The sequence below is a fragment of the Ipomoea nil genome, unplaced genomic scaffold, assembly GCF_001879475.1.
Source record: "Ipomoea nil cultivar Tokyo-kokei standard unplaced genomic scaffold, Asagao_1.1 scaffold2036, whole genome shotgun sequence".
In the NCBI taxonomy this organism is placed as follows: domain Eukaryota; kingdom Viridiplantae; phylum Streptophyta; class Magnoliopsida; order Solanales; family Convolvulaceae; genus Ipomoea; species Ipomoea nil.
This window is the reverse complement of record NW_017618464.1, coordinates 6,764,034-6,790,716: the sequence shown is the minus strand read 5'-3', so window position 1 is coordinate 6,790,716 and position 26,683 is coordinate 6,764,034. Positions and strand designations below refer to the sequence as shown.

The 26,683-nt window shown below is 29.3% G+C and overlaps 1 protein-coding gene across 9 annotated transcripts; it reads right to left on the bottom strand.

The window, feature by feature from the left end:
- Nucleotides 1-728: 728 nt before the first annotated feature.
- LOC109148156 lies at nucleotides 729-8,802 on the bottom strand. Of its 9 annotated transcripts, none has more exons than XM_019295979.1 (21): nucleotides 8,576-8,802; nucleotides 7,987-8,036; nucleotides 7,492-7,803; nucleotides 6,892-7,080; nucleotides 6,640-6,723; nucleotides 6,417-6,476; nucleotides 6,195-6,239; nucleotides 5,834-6,033; nucleotides 4,669-5,100; nucleotides 4,366-4,611; nucleotides 3,828-3,954; nucleotides 3,523-3,720; nucleotides 3,232-3,321; nucleotides 2,911-2,973; nucleotides 2,655-2,729; nucleotides 2,499-2,549; nucleotides 2,327-2,404; nucleotides 1,894-2,028; nucleotides 1,659-1,766; nucleotides 1,363-1,428; nucleotides 729-1,148 (listed from the first exon to the last, which is right to left on the bottom strand). In XM_019295979.1, the coding sequence occupies exons 2-21, from the start codon at nucleotides 8,023-8,025 to the stop codon at nucleotides 1,080-1,082; spliced, it is 2,667 nt and encodes an 888-aa protein (XP_019151524.1). In that variant the 5' UTR covers nucleotides 8,026-8,036; nucleotides 8,576-8,802; the 3' UTR covers nucleotides 729-1,079. The 9 variants fall into 9 exon arrangements, with proteins under 9 accessions (XP_019151524.1, XP_019151525.1, XP_019151526.1 ...); XM_019295980.1 differs by having other exon boundaries at nucleotides 4,366-4,553; nucleotides 4,677-5,100; XM_019295981.1 differs by having other exon boundaries at nucleotides 3,828-3,951; nucleotides 4,366-4,553; nucleotides 4,677-5,100; nucleotides 8,576-8,801.
- Between the last annotated feature and the right edge of the window lie 17,881 nt (nucleotides 8,803-26,683).

Here is a 26,683-nt window from a genome sequence, read left to right as displayed (position 1 = left end):
TGAGTTAGGAAGTTCGTGGGATTGAGCTTCAGTGAAGATAATATTAGCTTTTTGTGCTTTAATACTATATTGTAATAGAGTCCGTACTAAGTCGGGATTAATCGGTGCCGGTATATCTTTTATTTTTAAAATATTAATTATTAATTTAAAAAATGTCTTTGAACAATTTCGGATTATTTTTTTCAAAAGGATATCATTTTAAATGAAATAACTCATTTAAAAAATATGGAAACAATAACTAATCAACCGACTAGGTGACATAGTCAGCCTAATCGACCACCTAGCCAGCCAACCGCCTAGCCTAGATCACCGATTATGGTGATACGCTAGGCGACGGTCAGTCAATGCCAAAAACCTAGACACCAATTAATCAGTGGCTAGGCAGGATTTTTACAACACTGATACTGAGATAAGTATATTTATTATAGATGATAGTTGAGTTAGGAATGGAGATATAGAATGACAACAATATAATGCTGAAGAATACTGACTCACAAACTACATTAACGAAAGATCAGTAGAGGACAAATAACAATAACCTCTATTTTCATATCATCATTAGAGTATTTACAATGTTGTTTCGGCAGAATTAATTTTATGCACTAATTTGAATATTAAAAATACATTATTTTGTATAATGTACATTCAATACATAAATAATATACTTTTAACATATTAAAAATTGTACTTTCACATAATAATTTGCCCTATTAGACTTCAAATAACTCACTCAAAGGATGTCTAGGATTAGGGTCCATCTCCTCATCGTTATTGGTTCATCAAATGATCTATCAACAACTAATGCGATTCTTTCAGTGATGCCATATGATCGTGGGAAGCATTAGCTACTTATAATCCCAAGCAAAATTTCCCAAATTGACCTCACATTTGTGGACAACATTGGAAAAATGCATGCAATATTTGTAACAGAGCAAGGAGAAAGGTGACATTCTATGACATATGATTAAACAAAAATTTTATGTTAAGAATAATACTAATACTAATCATATAATGATAATACAGATTGCAATAGAACTTGCGTTCCACTGTCACACTGCCAAACAACCTTGTACATCGCCCTATTCTTTTTGGAAGAAAGAAAGTACAAAATCTGTATGTACGGAGAAGAGTTGTGTGTCCACGAAGAGCTGTTTCACGCCATACAAAGAAAGAGAAATACATTAGCGATTGATTCATGATGTTCAGATCAAAGCATTTCTTGATTTTTTCAAGAGTTCAGTGACATTATTATATACATATCCCGGGAAACAAAGTCAAATATGAATCGAATGGTCCATGATCTTAGTTCACAAGACAGAAAAAGAACCGTTAAATATATAACACTGAGCATTAGAAACATACCTTCATAAAAGGTCGATCTCGATAGGGGAAAGATTCGATGAAACTGTCCTTCAAGAGCAATGATACCTAATAGAGGAAATATTTAGATAACCAGGAGACTGCAAATCTACAAACTAATGATGTGAAGGTAATTTCCGTCACATACAAGTAGCCATGTCCATGATCAAATTCACACACATACTTTATTGTTATCTCCCTGTTCGGTTTTTTAATTGAAAAGTAAATGTATATATCCAATTGGCCCATTTTCGTAGTTAAAAAACTAAGCACAGTAGAATAAAGGATAAAGTGCGAACCTTATCATTATTTGATTGAACATTGGTAATTGTGTGACAGCGAAGACTAGAACAAAGTGAATCCAGGTAAGACCGCAGCACTCTTAGGAAACCCTTAGCAGCTTCAGCCTACTCGTTATACAATGGCAATCCAAGGTGGAAATGCCAACCGAAACAGAAAAGTTAACAGCCTTTTGAAAAAAAAAATGGGGGCGGTGGCGTTCATGATTTGGGTAGAAAGGATAGGAGAGAATACCTGCACATCAGTACACTCATAAACTGGCCTTTTCTTTCCCAAGAAACTCTCTCCCACAAGTTTTCCATGGTACGAAATTAAGGATGCGTATAGTTCCTTTTGTTGGGGTAATTGTGGTATTGAATGCGACTTCATCTGATATTCAATCCAACAAAAAATTATACATATCTAGTTTAAAGAGAATACTGCGAGCAAACTAAAAAGATAATTCATACCAAAGCACGATATGAAACTTCCAATGTTTACGATACAAACCTAAGCAGGAAGGTAAATACTTCTTGTTTCATAACAAAGGAAATGAAGCAACAGAACATATCGTAAAACTTCGGTAGACAATTTAGAGATGACCCCAAAAAAAAAAAAAAAGAAGACAGAATACTTTTTAAAACTACTCTTTAATTTGGAGTAAGGGTGTGGAAGAAACCAAACATACCTGATTCTTGTTCACATCTACAAGAACAACATTTGTTAACTTCGACTGCAATTCAGAGTTTTTGTTCTTTACGCCTACCTACTCAAATAAAAAATATAAAAGATATTAAAAAACAAAAGGGAAAAGAACAAATGTAGAATACAATAGAATAGTAATCAATTTAGACACTTACAATATAGGGAACAGGTGCATCCAAAAAGTCCAACATATCATTTGGCAAAACCTGGATTTTCAAGTGTCAACACGATTAAGTTACCCAGGAAAGGTCGTAAACAAATGACTGAAGGGATGTACTTTCATTGAATAGAGGGGGCACAAGAGAAATTACCGGCATTAACAAGCTCTGCCACTGGTAGGGACGAATCAGTGGAATAATGGCCATAATGCAAGCAGATAATATGCCCTACATTTCCCGTTAAAGTAGAAGAGAATGTGAATAACACACAATGGATTTTGAAAGGATTACATAATAGATGAAAATCATGAAATGGCTTTCCACAAATACACGAAGGCATTTAAAATAAAAAAGGAACTTCTCCAACTGTAGGATTCATCTGATTAAAAGGCAGTGTAAGGATGCCTACCAAATTCGAACAAACTACTACAACTTGCTTCTCCAAGAGAGCCCCTGCGAACAAAGTTAAGACCTGTAGCATGAAAGTATGAAGAAAAGATCAGAATTTACACTAATTGCTCATATCCACTGCAAAACACAATCTGGAGTTCAATTTTGAGTTGCTTTATCATAGACCAGATCAAATAAATTAATATGAATATTTCTACTAATTAGAGCATTATTAACTAAAGATAACAACAGCATTGGAACACCTTACAAGAAATCAAAATATAAAATCTTCCTGTATGCACAAAGTTCTAAATTTACTTCTAGACTATTATATACGTACATGCTCCAGACGCAAGGAACCACATAAACATGCAATGGCCCAGACAGACAAAGCATTCGCCTCCTCTTCCACCATGAGAGCATTGTGAACCTACAATAACACATTCAATTTAATAACTCCCATGGGAACAAGTCACAAACTAAACTATTTGGGTTGTGCAGCCAAAGAAGGCGAACCACAAAAATCCATACAAAAAAGCCCCAAGCCCCCAACCACATTCCATTTTGTCTTAACTCTTAAACAGAAAGAAAGTTGGTTAGACGTGGCAATCACCCAAATTTGTAAATATACCTCTGCCAGTTCCAAACTTGTGCTGCATGATTTTAAGTCAATAGTAGATCCAGCAACATGTAAAACTGTTTCATCAGGTCTATGGTATTCTAAAGGATGTAAGTGATCCAGAGGGTGAAACTTAATTGTTGAACCACTTGCTGGGAGCTGTAGCTTGTAGTACTCACATATTATTTGCAAGGAGCCATGGTTACTGTCCTGCAATACGAATGTTAGAAAGGGGAGTAAGAATTCAATAGCTCATGTAATTAAAAGCTGAATCATGAAGTTTACTCCATATCTGATAAATTGAGAGAGAGGTCAACCTTGGCCCATTCAAGTATATCACTATTTTGACTGGATTCATCTCGGCCTGAAAAAGATACTTCTGTCTCTGCTTCATCAATGTCACTCCTGAAATGCCTATCTTCACTAGGAGAGCCCTGGAAACTGCTAAGGAGCAATGTAAACAGTATATCAGTCTTTAGAAAGGTTTGGCTGTGAAAAGAGAACAGTGGCACACTGGAACTATATAAAACTTGTGGACTCATGGAATCAGTAGAACTGTACTAAAAACTGTTTAAGATATTAGATATCAATATATCATGAGGAAAGGCTTGGCTATTTCTAGGCAAAAGCAAAGAAAACTCATTATTTCACTTTATGTGACTTTGCAAATTGACCCGTTATATTTTATTACAATATGTTTTCTTCCACCCCTCAATTTTCAAGTCCATAAGCTTTTTGACAGGAGTAAACAAATTAACAGTTATTTCTCACTGGAGTGTCTAAGCATAATAGCTTACAAGTTCATGAACAAAGCTAAAAGCAGAACCTTTGAAGTGAAATATGGAGATATAATACCTATATGAAGAGTCTGAGCTCTCATATTGTTGATATCGTAAAAGTGGCAAAACAGCATTTGGCAGACTCCTCTCAACCAAATGTTTGTTATCATCTTCACAAGTATCAGAATCAAGTCTTTCTGATCCAATTACATCTCCCTTACTATCATGATGCTTCTCTATGTCACCATCAATTGGAACATCATTACTGTCGCTAGCTTCCTTTGAAGAGGATACATCTCCTTTAGTCTCATGCTGTTTCTGTGTGTCACCGCAGCTAGCTTCCTTTAAAGAGTAGACATCCCCTTCAGTCTCATGCTGTTTCTCTAAGTCACTGCTGCTAGCTTCCTTTGAAGATGAGGCATCCCCTTTAATCTCATGCTGTTTCTCTATGTCACCACTGCTAGCTTCCTCTGAAGGGTATATGTCAACTTCAGTCTCGTGATGCTTCTGTATGTCACCGTCAACTGGAACAGCATTATCACAACTAGTTCCCTTTGAAGAGGAGATGCACCCTTCTAAACTTTCATGTTCCGCATGAGATCTCTCATTGATGTTTATCACGGTAACAGATTCGCATGTGCTTAACTGAGAATTGTAAGGAGTTCCATCCAACAGGTTGTGTTCCCTATCGTCCAATGAAGTGATAGAAGATTTTTCTTCAAAATCGTCTTTATCAAAAAGTGTGGAAGGATTGATATCAAGATCACCAATTTGTTTTGTTAACCGCTCCAACCTCTCCTCAATGAAGATGCTACAATAGGAAGTAAAAGGTGAAAAGATGGTATTAATAGAGGAGCTAAGAATTGAAGAACTACTAGCTAACTTACTTTTATGTAGAACTATCCGATTGGTTTAACCTATAAGGGCAAAATAAATTAACTTCCATACAAAACACCATAGCAGCAAAAGAAATACAACTCAGTCCATGAAAACATGGTGTAAGAAACTGTGGGGTTGAGCTACCACAAATTACACCCCTTGGATAACAAAATTAGTGCCTACATCTTTTGCAAGCCTTGATCCCAAATTCATAAATTATGATCAGGCATTCAGGCCTAAGCTAGAAATGTAAAGGATTATTGTGTCAAAGTCCAAAATCCAAATTCATATAAAAATATCATAAATGATTGTTATGTCTTAATTTTCAGATTCAGCCAACAGAACACTATCGACATAATGATGAATCAGTTTGATTATAAATATACCTATGCAGTAAACCAAACCCTATAAGGACAAAGAGAATTAATTTCATATAAAACACCATAGCAGCCAAAGAATGTGAACGAAAGGCATAAGAAGCAGTGGGTTTGTGGTGCTACCACAAACTATACCTCCTAGTCCAGGCCTAAGCTAGAGGAATGTAAAGGTTTATCGTTCCACAGTCCATCACCAAATTATACTCCATAATTGCTGTCTTAATTTATGGAATTGAACCAACAGAATGCTATAGACATAATGATAAATCAGATTGAATATCAATATACCTATTCAGTACACCAAAATGGAGTTCAAAATATGGAAGCCTGGAAAGAATACAATAACAACGGCGTGTAGTCAAAATATGGCGACTCAAGCCATTGTGAGACGGCTGGCCTTCTGACATCATTGAAATCAATCCAGAGGGTTTTTGAACAATTTCTTCAACTAATACGCAGCAACCATAAAGAGTTGAATTATCAGCAACCTAAGAAGGAAAATTTGTCAGTTTGCACCAGATAGAGAACAAAACTCCAAGCTGACAAGTAAGAGAAATAGATCATGAACTACCCTAAGGAAGTAAACCCAACAAAATTCGAATCAAGTACATATGAAATATTTAGTACATAAATGGAAGCAGTATGATACCTGCAGCCTAAATACAAATGACTGATCACTTTGTTTCAGGTGTTCCTGCAAAATTAGTATAATCTTAAGACATACAATTTCCAGGCTTAGAATTCATAAGATCAACCGTGAAAATTGTTCTGTTTGAGTTAAATTGATCAATTAGTATGAGAAAGTACATCAGTTTTCTTCACATCAGCAAATAAATGAAAGTGTAGTGTTAGCTTTTCATAGAACCAGTACCTGCCCTAAAAGTATTTCATTTAACTCACTCATTGAAGGAGTTCTTTCAACAGCATGAACCTGAAAGAGCACACTATCTATTAGAATGCAGTAATCACAAAAGACAGATCCACTCTTGGATCTTAAATTTTCTAGAGTTTCTGGAATAGAAGATCTAATTCGTATGAATCAGGGAAACAGTGAAATGGAAGTAGGGAAAAAATAGCCATTGATATAGTAAAACCTCTACTCCAGCTGGGAAACAGAATGAAAGAAGATCCTTGTACTTCAATGGAAGTTGTTTTTCTGGAGGGTATACAAACAAGACCTGAAAGTCAAAGCAAAGATGACATTCCAAATACATAGCCATCAAACTTCCAGATTCAAAGAAACAAATAAACAAACAAACATACAAGCTGTTTCAAAAAAAAAAAAAAAAACATACATACATACATACAAGCAAACAAAAGAACACAAAATTATTCAGGAAAAGCACCTGAGGCTCAAGGTTGGGTTCCACACGTGAATGATGCTGACCACTGAGAGCACTTCTAAATCTTCCTGAACCTTCAGACTTTCTTGAAAAGTAAAGGCTTTGAAGTGCGTGAATATCACAATTAGGATGAAGTCCAACAACTACCATGCTTTCAAAAAGCCTTGATGGTTCTTTCCAAACTCTGTGATCCTGCAGACTTAAGTAAGATAATTACCTAATATAACCAAAAGCTTCATCCATATGCTGAAGGCATCAGTATATAAGCAAGGATAATCAATAATGGCACAACAAGATGCTTCAACTTGGATTTATTCAATCACATTTATCTACTTTACAAAACTGAGAAAGGCAGACATATGACCTAGGCCATGCACTCTCAAGATAGCAAATGATCTTGAGTAGAATTTCATCTAATCCAATTTACAGTTCCAAATATTACTCAAACAAGTGTTCCGTATTACTTGAGCATAACAAATGAATGGTAGTTCATAGTTGTACTACATTTACAAGAGAGCATGATTGAAAAATACTTGAAATCCCTTTTTAGGCCTATGCCTAAAATTGAAAAATATAATTTCTAAGGAAAAGATGAAAACATACCAGAGATTGCAACTGAAAGTTGGCCCATTGGCGTTTTTGGCTAGTTAATATTTCTGGGTTGTAAAGTCTACTTTTTGCTTCAGGAGGACTTGATAAACCTTTAATCAATTTAGAAACTTGATTCTGAAGTTTCTTCATTGGGCTACCAGTGTCATCTTTGGCTGAATATACCACAGAAGGCCTGGGGGCCCGAACAGCAGCTGCAGCAGCAGCAACAGCTTTTGCAACATCTTCAGTGGTCTGGTATAATGATGCACCCCAACCAGGGCTACCTGACTCTTCAATTTTCTCCATTCGAAAAGCTTCCCTTCTCTATAAACAAACACAGATTACACAAACTTTAAACCAAGAAAATACAATAGCTATTATGACAAATAGAATGCATGTTGATACCCAGATCATCTTAGTATAACATACTTTATTATATGATTTTCAAGAAAATACATCTATATGTAAATGCACATATTCACATATATCAATGATATAAGAAAGTACCGATATCTCTCCAGGAATATTTAATATCGGAAGAAACATTTATTTCTACCTGTAATCAGAAAACTATGCTTTAGACCAACTGCCTGGGTATTCAACAAAACTTTCAGTAAATAAATTTTACTATTTATTAAAAAAAAAAAAAAAAAAAAACTTGGAAGATTCCTAAACACAGTCCCAGTCTGAAAACTGGCCATGAAAAAATCAAAATCAAATTCATAATAAGAATATAAACAGCTCTAGGTCAGAGAAATCGACCAGAACCGAAACAGAATGAGAACTCTATGGATTAAAATATAATCATTTCCAGAAAATCACAACTTCTCCACCAAAAGCTTTAAATCTTCAGGCAGTATCCTTAAAAGCACGCAAATTTTACCACAAATTTTCACTTTCTTAATCCAAAAACAAAAATTTTTAAAAAAATCGATATATTTTCTCAATACAGCGACTAAACCCCCATCCAAGCTTGACATGAGCAAAAACACAATTTCTGTAAAATAGATCCTCGTAAAATAGTTTAAACTGAAAATTTCCAGATAAACGCAAAGGGCAGATGAAAATTAAACCCAAAAAAGACAACTCACCTCTTAAAAACCCCGGATTTTGATAGAGATATGTTTAAGCACAAGAATTCCCTGTGTCTAAATATGAGAAAATTACTCTCTGCTGTAGAAAAGAAGTTTTAGAAGGAGAGAGAGAGTAAAGATGTAGAGTCAGGCGGCCATGAGAGAGAAGCAGCTCTTGAAATTCTGGGAAAACCAGGAAACACCCCAAAAGGAAGAGAGATGTCCCAGAACTAAAGAGGAAAAGGGGAAATGTATATGCGTAATTGTAATTAAGATCGTATTAACTGCTGTATTAACAAAAACAACAGATATATTATTAATTATTGCGTATTAAATTATGCTTTTTTTTTTTTTGAAAGGAACCAACTTAATTCATTAAATCAGTAGAAAGAACATCAACAAGGAAAGGAGGAGGGCAAGCAATCCACTCCTCGCAATCTGACATAAAAACGGCATGCCTTGCAATAGCATAGGCTGCACGATGCTTTTTTTAAAAAAAATGTATATATTTAGGAAACAACAATAAGAATTAATAAATAAAATACATGATAACTCTAATTAAGTTTATCAAGTTGTTAGTTTTAGTAGTGAAGTTAATTTTTAAATTTGAATCGATCAATTATGAATAACTTAAATTAATTTATTTTTTATAGTCATTTGCTAGTTAACATCATAAAATGAGATTTACTTAATATACACTTTTAAGTAATAATTAGTGAATGAGGGTTTCTTTAGTCACTCAAATAACAGTTCTACTACATGAAATTTTAAATTTTACCTTTTAAATTATATTTTTGATGTGACAGACACTGATAAGTTACTTTTTTCATGTGGGTCCCAAGTATATGGAACGGTCGTTTCTTGTTAAGCTTTTGTGTGTGTGAGTAAAATTTGAAAGAAGAAAATGAGAGTACATATAGCTTTGTTTGATAAATGAATGTTAGCTGTTAGCTGATTGGATTAATTAGAGGGTATAACTAGTTGATAACATTAGCTGATTGTAGAAAGGTATTTGGTAAATTAGCTGTTAGCTGATAGTTGTTTAGTATAATTTATTTTCTCAAAAAAACTAATTGAAAATTTTGATTTGAGTAACTTTTTAAATTTTAGCATTTTGAAGTATAAAAAGCTAATTAACCAAACACTTACATTAATTTTTAAACCAAGTCAAATAACTAATAGTAGTTAAATAAATTAAAATTGACCTATAAATTAACTATATCATAATATTTTTTTTCAAATAAATAAAATAAAATAAAGAAGAGTCAGGAAACGTGAGGCCTCGTGCATGACGAATGACACAACTACATGGGGGGACGGTCGTTTCTTGTTAGGCTTTGTTTGGTACACAATATTGAAATTTATTTTTGGATTCGCATTTGTCTGAGTGTGAGGTTAGATTTGACTCGTTTGTTTTGATGTGAACCAAATTTGACCTATTATAATTATTATTTAGTGGTACTTATCTCAAATTTATCATTTTCGTTTTTTTTTTTTTAATATCATTTGGATTAGGATCAGAAAAAATTATAGAAGAATTATAATAGGACTCTACCATCATTTCAGTTGTTATAGTGTATTGTCTCTTGATTCATATATATTCTATTAGAATATAAGAATCATATTATATTATATACTTTATCATGTGACAAAATTTCACAGTAATAATACCATATGTATAATATGTTGAAGACAATAGTTATTGTCACTTGTTATCCCTTGACTATTTTCACTTACTATACACATAAAATTTAATTAATAATATAATTTAATGTAACTCTTTTTAATAGCTTTGAAGTTTAATTTGATATCAAAAGTATGTTCGTTCTAAATTACACGAAATAAAATTTTATTTTAACTCAAAGTTTCCTAATGTTTATTGTGGAGGGTTGAGTTATAAAGAATATAAGTTTGTAATGTTTACTCTATTCAAGTGTAGGTATTTAGTAACAGGTGAATATTCTTATAGAATCAATTGGAAAAAGTTAAGCTACATTATTTAATTTCTAAAAAATTACTCTGTAATTATTAATCGGTGATCAAATTTTACACTTTTTATAATTTTATACTATTAACTGTACTATTAGATCTTTTCGATTATATAAGCAATTCACTGAATCTAGTATCATTTATAACGAGGTTGATCAATTATATATAAATATATGAGTATTTAGTAATTAAATATACATTTTAAGAATGAATTTTTGTTGAATATAATTATGTCAAGTATATAAACATTATAACATTGAACACAACTTACCACTAGGAATACATTACATTTTTTTACGAGAAAATTAACAATTACTATTCGAAGGAGTACAATTGGTAAAAAAATTTCATGTATAATAGCTCATAAACCACACAAAAATATCATATCCACAAACCATGTAGAAAAGATAAACCGCATTAGAAAAACTAATACAGGTTCAACTGAAAATATATTAGCAATAATCAAATACATTACTTTTTAATTAAAAATAATAATATTTTACGTACTTAGTCACCTTTTTATCTCAGAATAATACATTACGTTTTTTGGTTTAAAAATACATGTCACATTGGGGTCTATGTATCTACATTCATCTAATTAAATTAAAATTCACAGAAATGGATTATTTGATTAAATATTAATGTTAATATGTTTAAAAGTGAACTCGTGTAAACATTATAATGTACATAAGTGCATTCTTACTTGTTTGACAAACTTAGCCAACAAATAATGTTCTAACTAGATTTATGTGTACTCCAAGATCCAAATGGCAATATCGTGCAAGCATGATATAACTTTAGTTTTTCAAAAAAGCAAACTCAAATAAATAAATAAATTTACAATTAAAGTGGTTAAGAAAAACAATAACATTAAAGTGATTAAAACAATTTGACAATAAAAACAATGACAATAAAATTGTGATTAATATGGTGGGCTGCTTGTTTTTACTACTATATTGACTAGTTCACCTTTGCTATTTCATATTTTGAAACAAACATTTAGAACACATTAAAATCATTAAAGGGATTAAATCTTATCATTTGGTTTACACTACTAGGATGTTTATGCACATAGTACATGGCTTTGTCCTTGATCTCAAATCACTTTGGGTTACATGTCTTTCAAATATCAGGACATTCGTCCTCAACTGTTAGCGAATACAAATAATATTATTTTCTTAAATTTATATAGTTGATTGTGATGTATTCGTATAAACAAAATAATGGTTTTCAACTCCGAAAATGAGTGGACAAGTGGATGAAACATAATTCTCGTACTAGAATGTCATACTTTCAATTAATTTTAGGACTCTCTTGGTCGATCCCGTTACTTAGGGTATTCATAATGCGGTTTATTCTTTATGTGTGATTTACAAACAATTACACGATAACGAGATTTACTCGTGCATACTCTTGGTTAGTGATTGTAGGATTTCCTCATCACAAAAAAATAACGGTTTCAATAAATTTTAAAAAAAAAAGTCAAACACCTTATTGTTGGATGACATTACTATTACCATTCCAAATAGAAAGTCACAAGTTTAAGTCTCATCCAATTAAAGAGTGGACATTGTGTAAAACAATTACTATAAATAGTGTTAAATTGTAGCCATTAAAAAAAAAAGGGGATTTTTTTAACCCCATGGTATGTGGGTATATTATCAAGAGAATGAGAAAATGGTTTAATAACGTTTTGACTTGTTCCTGTCAAAGCTACTCCGTTTAAATGTTTAATTAAACATTTTTTTTTTGAAAAAATGTTTAATTACAGTTAGAGATGATGTTTGGTAACATGTATCAATGTGGAAATAGTTTTTCTTTTTTATTTTAATATAGATTAGCAATAAAATAATATTTTCATGTACTGGTTTTAACTTTAAATTATTTATAAAATTAATTTAATTTATATTTTCCGGCCACAGTGGCTTTTTTCTCGCGTGAAGTCCGCGTTGTCCGTATAAAGTGAACTTGGGAATTATCACTTTGAAGACTCTAATCACGTGCCCTTACTCCACACTCTAAGCATGCTGTTTCCTCACATTATATTACAACTTATTTATTTATTTAGAGTTAATACCCAAAATAGTCCCTCGACTATGTCGTAATTACCAATTTGGTCCTCAACTATCATTCTTACCCAATTAAGTCCTTAACTATACAATTTTTACCCAATTTAGTCCTTTGTCAATTTAACTGTTTGTTGACTGTCAAAAGTTGAAATAAAGCTGTAATTTTACAAGTTTTCTCCTTCCTCCGCATTTAGCAGCGCTAAACCATGTAGCAATAAGCTCCGGTTGGATTCTAAACCTGTCAGTATCGAAGTAGTGGTTGTGCAACGGATAGCCCAGGAATTTGATTTTCAACGATTTTTTGACGATCGAAATCTGATCGGAGTGTATTGCTGCATGGTTTGGCGCTGCTAAATGGAGAGGAAGGAGAAATCTTGTAAAATTATAATTTTATCCCGACTTTTGACAGTCAACAAACAGTCAAATTAATACAGAGGACTAAATTGGGTAAGAATTGTATAGTTGAGGACTAAATTGGGTAAGAATTGTATAGTTGAGGACTTAATTGAGTAAAAGTTACATAGTTGAGGACTTAATTGGGTAAGAATGGTAGTTGAGGACCAAATTGGTAATTATGACATAGTCGAGGGACCATTTTAGGTATTAACTCATTTATTTATTTACATTTGACTCCATTAATTATCGATATTTAATTTGGTCAGACGAAATATCAAGTGGCTTAAGATCTAATTAAAGTCTGCTACATTTTGAATCCCAACCGTTGCCTTTTTATTTATTTATTTTTAGTATCTTATCAATCAATTTTATATTTCAATTTGTTATAACATGATGCAAAAGACCATTTCCTCGACCAACATTTTTATAAATGTTAATATAATACTCCGTAATAAATAACATATATTAATTAAGTCGATATCGATTCTCAAGTTAAAAAGTATTGATGTCTCAAAATATTAACAATTTAGGTTGATAATCTATATCTATATATATATAAAAATAAAATCCTCCTAACAAATTTTCCCCCCAAAACTTTTGTAGTAAAATTTATTTGGTAAGTAAATGTCAAATGGAAATTAAATTAAATAAATAATAATAATAATAATAATAATAATTTTATTACCTTAAATAAATAAATTATTATACTTTCCTTTTGAATTAGTATTTTCTACCTATAAATACAAGGGCTTCTTCAATCAAAGAATCTCAGACTCATCTCTCTGCTTTCTTTTTGTATGAATTTTTTACATTTTTCTAACTATATTCTCACGTACTTCAATATGTTTTGCAGTTTATATCGTCTGGTATGAGTTTGAAGATATTTAAGGAGGCTCTACTTCAACAAAATAAAATTGAGGAGGAAGAGCATTTGTAACAGAACCATATTGGTTTAGTTTTTATAGAAGATTGTAGAGATGCGATCGAGGATGATAAAGACGGTAATTTTGATGATTTTGTAAGATTTTCTGAAACTTAGAGTTAGTATGTTGATTTCGAGATTTGTACATGCCATTCAAGTTTCTATGTTTTTTTTTAACAAGCATAGCTCATTTTACAACATTTTTATAATATATATATATATATATATATATATATATTTATTTATTTATTTATTTATATATCTGTAGTATAATATAATATAATATAATAATGATGTTATTAACTTAAATAAATAAATAAATTATTATTCTTTCCTTTTAAATTAGTATTTTCTGCCTATAAATATAAATTAGTATTTTCTACCTTAAATAAATAAATTTTTTTGCCTAATTTATATTATATTCTTTAAGCTACTTTTGACATGATATCTTTGTAGCCCATTTTATTATATTGAGCCTTGGTACACAAGTCCAAATCAAATATATGTATGTACACGCATAACAATAATCCTAATCTATCTATATAACTATAATTAAAAGTAAAATCCTCCTAGCTAAATTTTTCTCCCAAAACTTAGAGACATTTATGTAATATCATCCATTATTTATATATAGATATTATTATATGCCATTATATTCAAATCAAATTATAGTAATTTTATATTCATCTCCATTTATATTAGATATATTCCTATTTCCGTGTATTATAGGACTTCAATATATTAGGCATAATCAGACTCAAATCAAATCAAATTATAGTAATTTTATATTCATCTCCATTTACATCCTAATAGTATTCCACTATTCTTATTTTCGTGTATTATAGGACTTCAATATATTAGACATAATTAGACATGCCTAATAACATTTACCGTGCAGAATATATTATTATATTGGTTAAATTTAATTATGGTGAATATTTAATTTTAATTATGACCATTAACATTCAATATATTAGGCATAATTAGACATGCCTAATTTTTATTGTGGGGATGACAACTCAAAAGAGTGCGGATCGTAAATATATGTGTATTTTTTTTTTTTCATGTTTATATTCACTACCATTATATTTTTAAGATATATATATATATATATATATATATATATATATCATATTAATACTGTATTTTTTTTCCTGAATAATTTTAGGCTTAGTTTGTTGATGTATCAATAACATTGTTCAATCTCTGTTAATAAGGATTATTCCTTTGTTGTGTAGTACCATACAGAATTTACTATACAATCATGTAAATGAAAATTAAAAGTTTCATATTTAGTTCTTATTAATATACATGCAATTGCATATATTGAAAAAGTAGTATATAAATTTAATAAAGTATATTTTATTGGTAGTTTTATTTTAAAAAAATGCAATATTTCGCAACTATTTCAGGTAAGCACTTTAGCAAGTTGTTTGTATATTATATTTATTAATTACTTTATTTTTTTTTTATTTTGTGAATATATTTCATGCATGAAAATTGAATTGTAGATGTATCATATCCAATTCTTTATCATAATATTCTTTTTTATTTTATTGTGATGAAGATTGTATTTATGAGTTTAGACATGGGATGGATTAACAACTATCATATTCTTTTTAATTTAATTGTGATGAAGATTATACAGATGAGTCATGAGTTTAGACATTGGACAAATTAACATGGATGTTAGTAAAGGATGTGGCAACACCTAACTTGCACAATTAATATATAGATTAATTAGTCTTGGTGTAATCAGGATTACTAATAAATGAGAATATAGATTTTCTTTTGTTATTTACTAAGATGTTTGTAATAATTTGTTATTTTAAAACAGTGTATTAAAAGTTTATTATTTTAGCTAATTACCCATTTTAAATATCAAATCTTATTTAATTGATAGTATGTTTTTGGAAATCAATAAAATAATAGTATTTTTTTTCAATTGTAATATCGCAATGTTTCCTATATAGTTATTACACAACAAAACTTTAAAATGAATAAAGGTTACATATCGTATTTACACATGAAACTTATTTACAATAATAGTTGTTAGTATCATAAAATCACTTCAACATAGAAATATTAAAAAAAAATATATTATTAATAATTAACTAATTAATATGTATTTAAAAGAATCATTGACTGAGAATAAAAATGGCATGAAAAGTAGATCAATTTGAAAAGGAAATGATAATTAATACTTGATTAAAAATGACACTGAATATATTACTGGAAATAAAAATATATATATAAATATGTTATTAATAATTAACTAATTAATATGTATTAAAAAATCATTGACTGAGAATAAAAATAGCATGCAAATTAGACCAATTGAAAAAGAAAACGATAATTAATATTTGATTAAAAATGGCATAAAATATATAAATTCTAAATATATATCGACAATTATATTAATAATTATAGTATAAATTAATTGATATGTATCGAGACTATGTGGTCTAATGGTATCTGGGTTGGACTTCCATTTGGAAGGTTGTAAGTTTGAGCCTTAATGGAGGTGTTATTGGTTCTTTGTGTTTCAGTAAGTTGAGAAAGTATAAAATAATTGACTGAGATTAAAAATGACACGAAATATACAAATTATGATATATTTTTAAAAAAAGATCTCCAAATTAACAATGTCAAAAATGAAACGAATTAACAATAGTATATGTAAATTGGAAATAATAATTAATAATTTATTGGAAATAAAAAAAATTATATTAATAATTATCTAATTAATATGTATTAAAAAATAATTATTGATTGGTAATGAAAATAACATGAAAATTAGGCCAATTGGAAAAGAAAATGATAATTAATACTTGATTAAAATGGATTACAATATATTACTGGATATAAAGAAATATGTTATTAATAAATAACTAATTAATATGAAATAAAAAAGAATCATTGATTGAAAATAAAAATGAAAGGGAAAATGGCACTTTTTCCCCCTATGTTATATACTTATAGCACTTTTTCCCCCTCAATTATTTATGTAAGCACATTAGCCCCCTCAATTATTTTAAAAGTGGTGGTTTTCTCCCCTAATATATTAAATTGACATTTCTACCCTTAAAGTAAACATTTTATTTATTTTACTTCTCCAACAAATTATTGCGTATATGTAGCGATTACCACGGTTCGGTTCGAACTGAACCAGACACTATAGCAATCGAATTAAAAGTTTTCAGTTGTGATTCAGATTTAGAACCCAATATTTGGATTTCAATTTATTAAATTTAAGAATAAAAAAAAAATTGGATCATGAACCGGCAGTTCCGGATCCCGTTCGCGATTTTGAACCGTCTTTATTTTAAAATTTTATTTTTTATTTTAAAATAGTTTAAATTCAACTATAAATGTATTTTATTTTTTCAGTTTGGAACATGAACCGGCCATTCCAGTTCGCGATTTTAATAAACTCTAAATATCGCGTTTTGATTATAAATTGTAATTGAAATATTTTGGTTTGGTTACCATAGTATCTGGTTTGAACCAAATTATAGTAATAATTTATTGGAGAATAAAAATAAATGAAATATTTATTTTAAGGGTAAATATGTCCATTTAACATTTCAGGGGGAAAAAGAGCCACTTAAATAATTGAGGGGGAAAAAGTGCTATAAGTATATAACATAGGGGGAAAAAGTGTCATTTTCCCAAAACGAAATGAAAATTACTCCAATTAGAAAAGAAAATAATAATTAATATTTGATTGAAAATGACATGAAATATATAAATTCAAAATATATATCGACAATTATATTAATATTTATAGTATAAACTAATTGATATGTATTAAAACAATATTTGACTAAGAATAGAAATGACATGAAAATTAGCACAATTGAAAAATTTAATGATTAGTAATACTTAATTAAAAATTAAAAATAATTTTAAATTAACTCAAATGAAAAAGAAAAATGGCCAGACAGCCCAAACAATACTATAGGTAAATTGAAAAAATAATTGACTGTGATTAAAAATGCCACAAAATACATAAATTATGGTATAATATATATTTAAGAAAAAAAACGATCCCCATATTAACTATGTAGGAAAGGAAACGGATTAACTATTGTATATGTAAATTGAAAAATATATTTGTTATTAATAATTTACTAGAAATATTAAAAAAATCTGTTATAAATAATTAACTAATTAGTATGTATCAAAAAAGAATCATTGAATAAGAAAAAATGGCATGGTTGAAAAAGGAAATGAGATATATATATATATATATATATATATATATATATATATATATTTTTTTTTTTTTTTGAAAACACGAAATGATAATTAATACTTAATTAAAAATGGCATATAATATATTGCAGGAAGTTTAATGATAAAAATAATTGACTGAAATTAAAAATGAATTGAAATATACAAATTATGGTATAATATTTTATTTATTAAAAAAATATCCAAATTAACAATGCCGAAAATGAAACACATTAACAATAATATATGTAAATTAGAAAAAGGTATCTGTTATTAATAATTTATTGGAAATAAAAAACATTATATTAATAATTATCTAATATAATTAATATATATTAAAAAGAATTATTCGTTGGTAATAAAAATGACATGAAAATTAGGCTAATTAAAAAACAAAATGATAATTAATACTTGATTAAAATAGATCAGAATATATTACTGAAAATAAAGAAATGTGTTATTAATAAATAACTACTTAATATGTAATAAAAAAGAATCATTGATTGAAAATAAAAATGGAATGAAAATTAGTCCAATTACAAAAGGAAATAATAATTAATATTTGATTGGAAATGTCATGAAATATATAAATTATAAATATATATCGGTAATTATATTAATATTTATAGTATAAACTAATTGATATGTATAAAAATAATATTTGACTAAGAATAGAAATGACATGAAAATTAGCACAATTGAAAAATGTATTTGTTAATTAGAAAAATAATTCACTGATATTAAAAATGACACAGAATACATAAATTATGGTATAATATATTTTAAGAAAAAAATGATCCCCATATTAACTATGTAGGAAAGGAAACAGATTAACTATTGTATATGTAAATTGGAAAAGGTATCTGTTATTAATAATTTACTAGAAATATATAAAAAAAAATCAGTTATAAATAATTAACTAATTAATATGTATCAAAAAAAATCTTTGAATGAGAAAAAAATGGCATGGTTGGAAAAGGAAATGATATATATATATATATATATATATATATATATATATATATATTGAAAACGGGAAATGATAATTAATACTCGATTAAAAATGATACAGAATATATTACTGGAAATATATAAAATATTTTATTAATAATTAACTAATTATTATATATTAGAAAAGTATCATTGATTGAAAATAAAAATGGAATGAAAGTTAGGCTAATTGAAAAAATAAATGATAATTAATACTTGATTGAAAATGGCACGAAATAATTAAAGAGAGAGCTCATCTATATAAAAGGAACAATGATCCTCTTATAAACATAATTGCTTGCCCATCAATGTAGGCAAGTATTGAGAAGTCAAAAGGTTCTTATTTAAGAAGCTTTAACTTTGTCTTTTTATTTTAGTTTTTACTTATTTATTTATTATTAGTGGGGGTTGTGGAAAATTAACCCAAAATGTATGTGTTGTATTAATTTTTAGCAGTTTGGAGCAAATTACTGAGTTATTATATAATATATTTTGGTGTTTCGATTAAAGCTAAAATGTTAAAATAACTGAATTTATTAAAATTTTGGCGAATTGATCAATAATCATCATCATCATCATCATCATCACCACCACCACCACCACCACCACCACCACCACCACCACCACCACCACCACCACCACCACCACCACCACCACCACCACCATCATCATCCAAACAAAACAATATACAAAGTTTTTTTTTTTAAAAAAAATTTAGAAGTAAAGGAAAATTAAAAATGGAAAGGAAATATTTCAGTAATAATATTTTACATTATCAAGTAGTAAAGACATATTTTAAAAAATAGTAAATGTAAATTAAAAATCATCAAATTAAAATGTAACGGAAATTAGGTAAAAATATCACTACATCTATATTCTAATTGACTGAAAATAAAAAAAAAATAATTAACTGAAAATGAATCTAATATTACTAATTGACTGAAAATATAAAATGAAATGAATATTAATAATTGACTGCAAATAAAAAATGATCCATAATTTACTAAAAAAAGACAAATAAATGGTCAGATCATTGCATTTTAATTAAAAATGGAATGAAAATTAAAAATTTGAGGAAAAAATATTTCAATAATAATATTCTACATTATCAATAGTAAATGCATATTTTTTACAATAGTAAAGGTAAATTAAAAATGGAACGGAAATATTTCAATAATAATATCTACATCATCAATTAAAAATGGAACGAAAATTAGGTAAAAATATCACTGCATTTGATATTCTAATTGACTGAAAATAAAAAATAATAATAATTTGATGAAAATGAATCTGATATCACTAATTGTGAAAATATAAAAGGATAACTAATTGAGTAATATTCTACCATTATATATTTTAACCCAAATAACCCGTCCCGATGAATTGAAGGTGTTAGCTCTAGACGAAGATGAACAAGATTGCGTTGTCACTACCAATGTCGTCTACAAAGAGGTTTCAATAATGTGTAAATATAATCGGGGATATTAAGTTTTTTTTTTTAAATGAAAAAATTGCTATATATCTTGACAAAAAAATATATCTTCCATACAAATGAATAAGGATACCAATTCATTTCTATAACTGAATTGTTAGAGAACGAGCACATTTGCCTAATTTATGAAAATACTAAATAATGATAAATAAAATCTTCAAAGTTATAGCACCATATGTGTACATCTAGACATTAGCTATTAATTTGAGCAATTATTTACACAAATTCAAACAATAATAACATCAAAATATATAAACGATGCAAACCATATCTTTAATTGCACTATATAATATTGGATGTTCTAAGTTAAATAATTATATATCGATTCATGTATTCTTACTATATTACAACAAATTCATTCCGTGCATCGCACGGGTGCAAATACTAGTTATGATTATAATATTATCAGGACATGGTCTTGAACTTGAACCACTAGCTAATGTATGACGCACTTAGGATAATATTACATAGTTTTATTGTTTGTTATTGATTTTATTGCTTTATTACATCATTTTATAGCTCGTTATTGGTTTAATTGCTTTCTAAATTTTAATTATCGAGACTCGAGAGTGTTTGAAAAAGTAGCTTTTTAACCAATTTTTAGTCTATTTGACCAACGTTGACTATTTGATTTAGTCAAACTACTAAATACGTGTTTGATAAACATTCTTTTATATTGGCTTAATTTATTGATGTCAATAAGCTAAAAATGAAAAAAAAAAAAAAAAGTACTTTGAGTAGCTTTTTAGTATTGAATGATTGTATTTCTTTTTGAAAGTCTAATTTACTCTTAACAATTATTGGTTATTGTGATGTTTATATTTATTTAATTTTTGTTCAAATTTACATATTTAATGATGAAAAAAACTAAAAATAATTCAAGCATATAATTCAACAAATAAAAGAATAGATTCATTATTTCCAAAAGGTTGAAACTCAACTGAACATGAATCATAAAGGTTATATTTTTACTTACTGCGCACAAGGATCGAGCCCACCTTCACTTTGAGAGGTTGCTTCCGCACTATCGTTGGTGAGACTCAATCACTGCTCATTCTTTTCAATTTTCACTTCTATGACCAGTTGAGCTATAGATTCATGTCTTTAATACATGTCTATAGTAAATAATTAATTTATCAAACTTTTTTTTTTTACTAATCGCTAATATTACTAGCTGATCAAAACAACTAACACAATCAATTATCAACTATTAGCTAATATATTCTTGCCAAACGCTTCATTATTTTTGCGACTAATTTTTCTAATTAACTCAATCAACTATCAGCTAATAATCATTTACCAAACAGGTCATAGTAAATAATTATAATTAGTTGAATGATGCATTCTTTGTTGTACTTCCAAAAAATAAAAAATAAAAAGCCATCTGCTCCGTAAATTGTAATGAATATTGAGCACAGACGACAAGAAGGATGGAGGGCATGATACATGGGGTTTCAATGCTTGGTGACATAATTTTTTCCAAAAAATAAAAAATAAAAAATTGCTTGGTGACATAATTTGGTTCTTTCCACATAGCCATAGGAGGTACAATATTACGTAGGTCAACAGGAAAAGCTTTGTTACTTACAAAGGCAATATAATTAAATCCCGTGAGGCGCACGTATGGGGTATGGATACCACGCAATAACATCATTGTATGTTTTCAACTTATTGAGGTATGGCCCGCATCGCGAGCTGAAAACAATTATCCGAAATTAAGTCTTATCAACAATAGTGTAAGAGCAATCTCTTAAAGTGAGGGACTCCTTGTACGCAATAAGTAAAGGTGTAAGCGTGTAGCATGTATTAAACTGAGTTACCATCAAACATACAATAATACAGTATCTAGGGGATATCAGATATATTCGTAGTTTGAAAGGAACAATGACTCCCATAAGTGACGATTCCCTTTGGTCGCCTCCCGAAGCGAACGGAAATTAGTTGAGTGGATTTGAACCGTTAAACGGACAGAGAAAAATTCGAACCACCTCGTGGTTTAAAAAAAAAAAAAGACGATATATTCGTAGTTTGAAAGGAACAATGACTAAGAATAAGAAAGTGTAGTGAAATAATGCTAATGATTAATTATTAAACATATATAAAATTGTGTTGCTTTTATAAGGAAAAGAATGGATACTCCAGGTAGTAAATAGGGCCACCATCCCATGAACTCATGAAGTCCTTGACCTTGTTCTTCCATAACACTGTCCATCCACAGTACAAATCACTTAAAATATGTTTACTCCATTTTTTTTAATGATGAGGAAAACACGCAGGTATAATCTGAGCGTGTGATATTTAAATTGTATTAAGAAAACTTTGTGTGATGAATTCGATCGAGAGAGTGTTGATAATAATCAAATTTGTATTATTTTGTATTAGAATTATGCTTCACCCCTCTATCACCCCTTTTGAAACAAAATATGTTCATTCCGTTTGATTTGATAATAACTTTTAAGAAAATAAATGTTAGAAACTTACTTATACTATAATTGCTTTTAAATAAACACAAATACAAATTTACATGTGATAAAAGTAAGACTTTCTGTCCCAAAATGATAGTTGAGCTGGTGAAGCATTATATGATCATACCATAATGTCACTATTAGAGATTATGGAATTTCCGACCACCTGAAAGTGATCTTAAATCAATTCAAAAACAAAAAGTGGTCGGAAATAGCAATAAAGGTTTTTCCGGATACTAAAAGTGGTCGGAACAAGACTTTCGACTTGATTTAAGATCACTTTCAAGTGGTCGGAAATTCCATAATTTCCAGCAGTGTGTCATAGATTATATTCTTAGTACGATTTAACTAGCCTCTTATGTGTGGTTTGCGGGTTATTACTCAAGCATTGGATTGTGTCATTTACCTTTTGCATAGGTATTGGAGTTCAATGTGTACTTCCGATGGTGGTTATGGATTTTCATCATCATAAAAAAAATGTGTTAGATTCCATTCGGGGAGAGTCAAAGAACCATAAACAAAAAATCATAAACACATATATTCTCACATATGATTTAAATTTCTAATTGATCAAGATAAACAAATACTTCAATATTATTTGTTAGAACACACACCAAAAAAATAATTAAAAAAAAAAACTGAATTTAATTATGATGTACTAAGGTACTACATGTGATTAAAAAAAATATTCCGTCATAATTCCTTTTTGTAGGCTTGTGAACTTGAAGAGACCACACAGTTACGTCAACCTCATCACGCTCTTTATCTCCATATCAAAAAGACCCACAAATACTATCATCATCATAATTCATAATATTTGATTAAAATAATATATATTAATAATTCAACAAAACTGAACTTTAGTCCGTCCAAAATAAAAACTGCAAAATGTCAATTATATAGCAATTTCCTTCTTCTTTTTTGTTTTTTTTTTTTTTTTTGGTCTGGTCATGACTCAGGACCACATGGGCAATTTATATCCTACACCACAGCGTGCATTGCACTGTGCACCCAGATGCAAAACGACGTCGTTTTATTTATTTTATTTTATTTTTTTGAAAATTTCCGCCCCAATGTATGGCTGTTATTTTTTTTTTTTTAAAAAAAAACCCTGTTAAAAAATGTACATAATGTTATACTAGAATACACATAATTGTATACATGAATGTACATAATTATATAACAAAATATACATACTCTTTTTAAAAGATAATACACATAATCTAACATAATACATAATAAACATAAACTTTTAACATAATACACACAAATTTTCTGATTCAGATGTACATAATTGTATAAAAAGAATGTACATAATTGTGTAAAAAATGTACATAACTGTATAAACAAATATACATAATTGTATGAACAAATATACATAATTGTGTGAACAAATATACATAATCACAGCAACTTCCTACCGCGCCTCCCAAAACGACCCCAAAACGACGTCGTTTTGGGAGGCGCGCGGCGCACAGTGCTACGCGTGCCGTGGTGTAGGGTATAACGTCGGTTTGATCCTTCAACCTTTCATACATTAAAGGACATTATTTTTCATCTTAACTAGCTCATTTTTGATTACTTGTATTTGTATATTTTATTTAGGGTTAATTCCACATTTCCACCAGAGGTCCCTTGTCTTTGGTAGCAATTCTAAATTTAATATCAGACTATCGTTTTTGTCATTTTACATCACAGACTATCATTTTTTGGACACTTTTAGTCCTTCTTATGACTTTTTCTATTTTTAGTAAGGGCATTTTTGTCTTTTCATAATTTTCTTTTGTTATTTTTCTAGTTGCAACCGGTTTAATTGGTTTAGGACTTTACTAAAAATCGGCTGAAAAATATGGTTACTAAAAATCAGAGGTTACCTAAAGTTATAAACCAATTAAATCGGTTGAAACTGAAAAAATAATAAAATAAAAATATAAAGAGACAAAAATGTACTTACTAAACATAGAGAAAGTCATGAAAAAGTCTAAAAGTGTAAAAAGAAAAAAAGATAGTCTAGAATATAAAATGGTAAAAACGATAATCTGTGACTAAATTTGAAATTGACACCAAAAACAAATGACCTTTAGTGGAATTAACTATTTTATTTATATCTAAACATTATTATACACACATACACACAAAGAACTACTACATATGGGAATGACCGAATGAGGTTTGCGAGGGGCAACTGCCTCCACGGTAAATCTTCTACTGATTCTCGTAATTAACGGTTATGTGTTCAAAATCATACTAATAATCTCTCGAACTGAGTTAGAGACCACATGCTAATAATTATTTTATTCACACTTCAAGTATACATAATAAAAACATTAATTAATTATAGTAAAAGTCAAATATATAACGGATCCAATAAATATCAACGTCAAAATTTCAATAAATCGGTTTCATACGTTACTACGTTATACGAGAATTCACCTCCTACTCATCGTAATGTCTTCTTCTTTTTTTTTTTTTTTTTTTTTTTTCTTTTTTTTTCTTAAATATGATTTTTCCACATTGTAAAAAGGCACCAACTTTGCCACCTTTAAGATAGGGTGGGGGTGGGGTGTAGGGGCACGGCAATTGGCATGCTGGTAAAGTCATCAAGTAGACATATAGTCAGGGCCCAGCAGGGGGCAGGGAGGGTATTGTTTTTGTTCACCCCATACTAAATAAAAAAAAAAAAAAAATACTCCAACTGTCTTATTTTATGTGTTTGATTCAATTAATGATTCTTTTATGTGTTTGATTCAATTAATGATGCTTGATTGAAGTATTTTTAATTTAATTTTTCATAATATTAAATTTAGTATTAATAAATAAATTTTATATATTTAAAAATTACACAAAAAGTTAAATTTAAAAATAAATTAAAAAAATAAAGAATAAAGAGTTAGTTTGACATTTTGACTAATAAATAGTAAGTAAAATAGATAAAATGGGACGGATAAAATGTATACAACTGAAGTAATACCTTATCAATTTCCAAGCTTTTGTAAGTTTGTTAGGAAAGCAATCATGTACTATCACTGTGTGTGGTCTGTGGGAGATTATGGGAAAGGGTCCCACTTTGGGCCCCGCTTGGTGGTGCAAGCTAGCATGCATCACCACTAATTTTACTTCCAAGTCCGACCATCCATATAATTCCCATTTGCATTGCCTCCCTTTAGGTTTGTGTTACATACTTACATGTATCACAATCTTTTTTCATTAAGATTTTAGTGGGAATATAATCCTAACTCCTACCCCGTTGCTGACACTTGAATTATTGAGTTAAGATTTACGACACAATGTCTGCATGGGCAACTCAACTGGTCATAGAAGTGAAGTTTGGAAAGAATAATCAGGGATTGAGTCTCATCCGCGGCAGTGTGAGAGCAACCTTTCAAAGTGAGGGGGGATCCTTGTACGCAGTAAGCAAAGTTCTAGCCTCTGTGGTTCATGTTCAGTTGAGTTACTATGATTTTCATCCTCTCAGATGCTCTGTCGGACTGAAGCGTGGGGGGCCCTTAGTGTTGGAGTTCAACCTTTTGAAAAGAAGATTTGCGACACAATTACATGTTATTTTATTATAT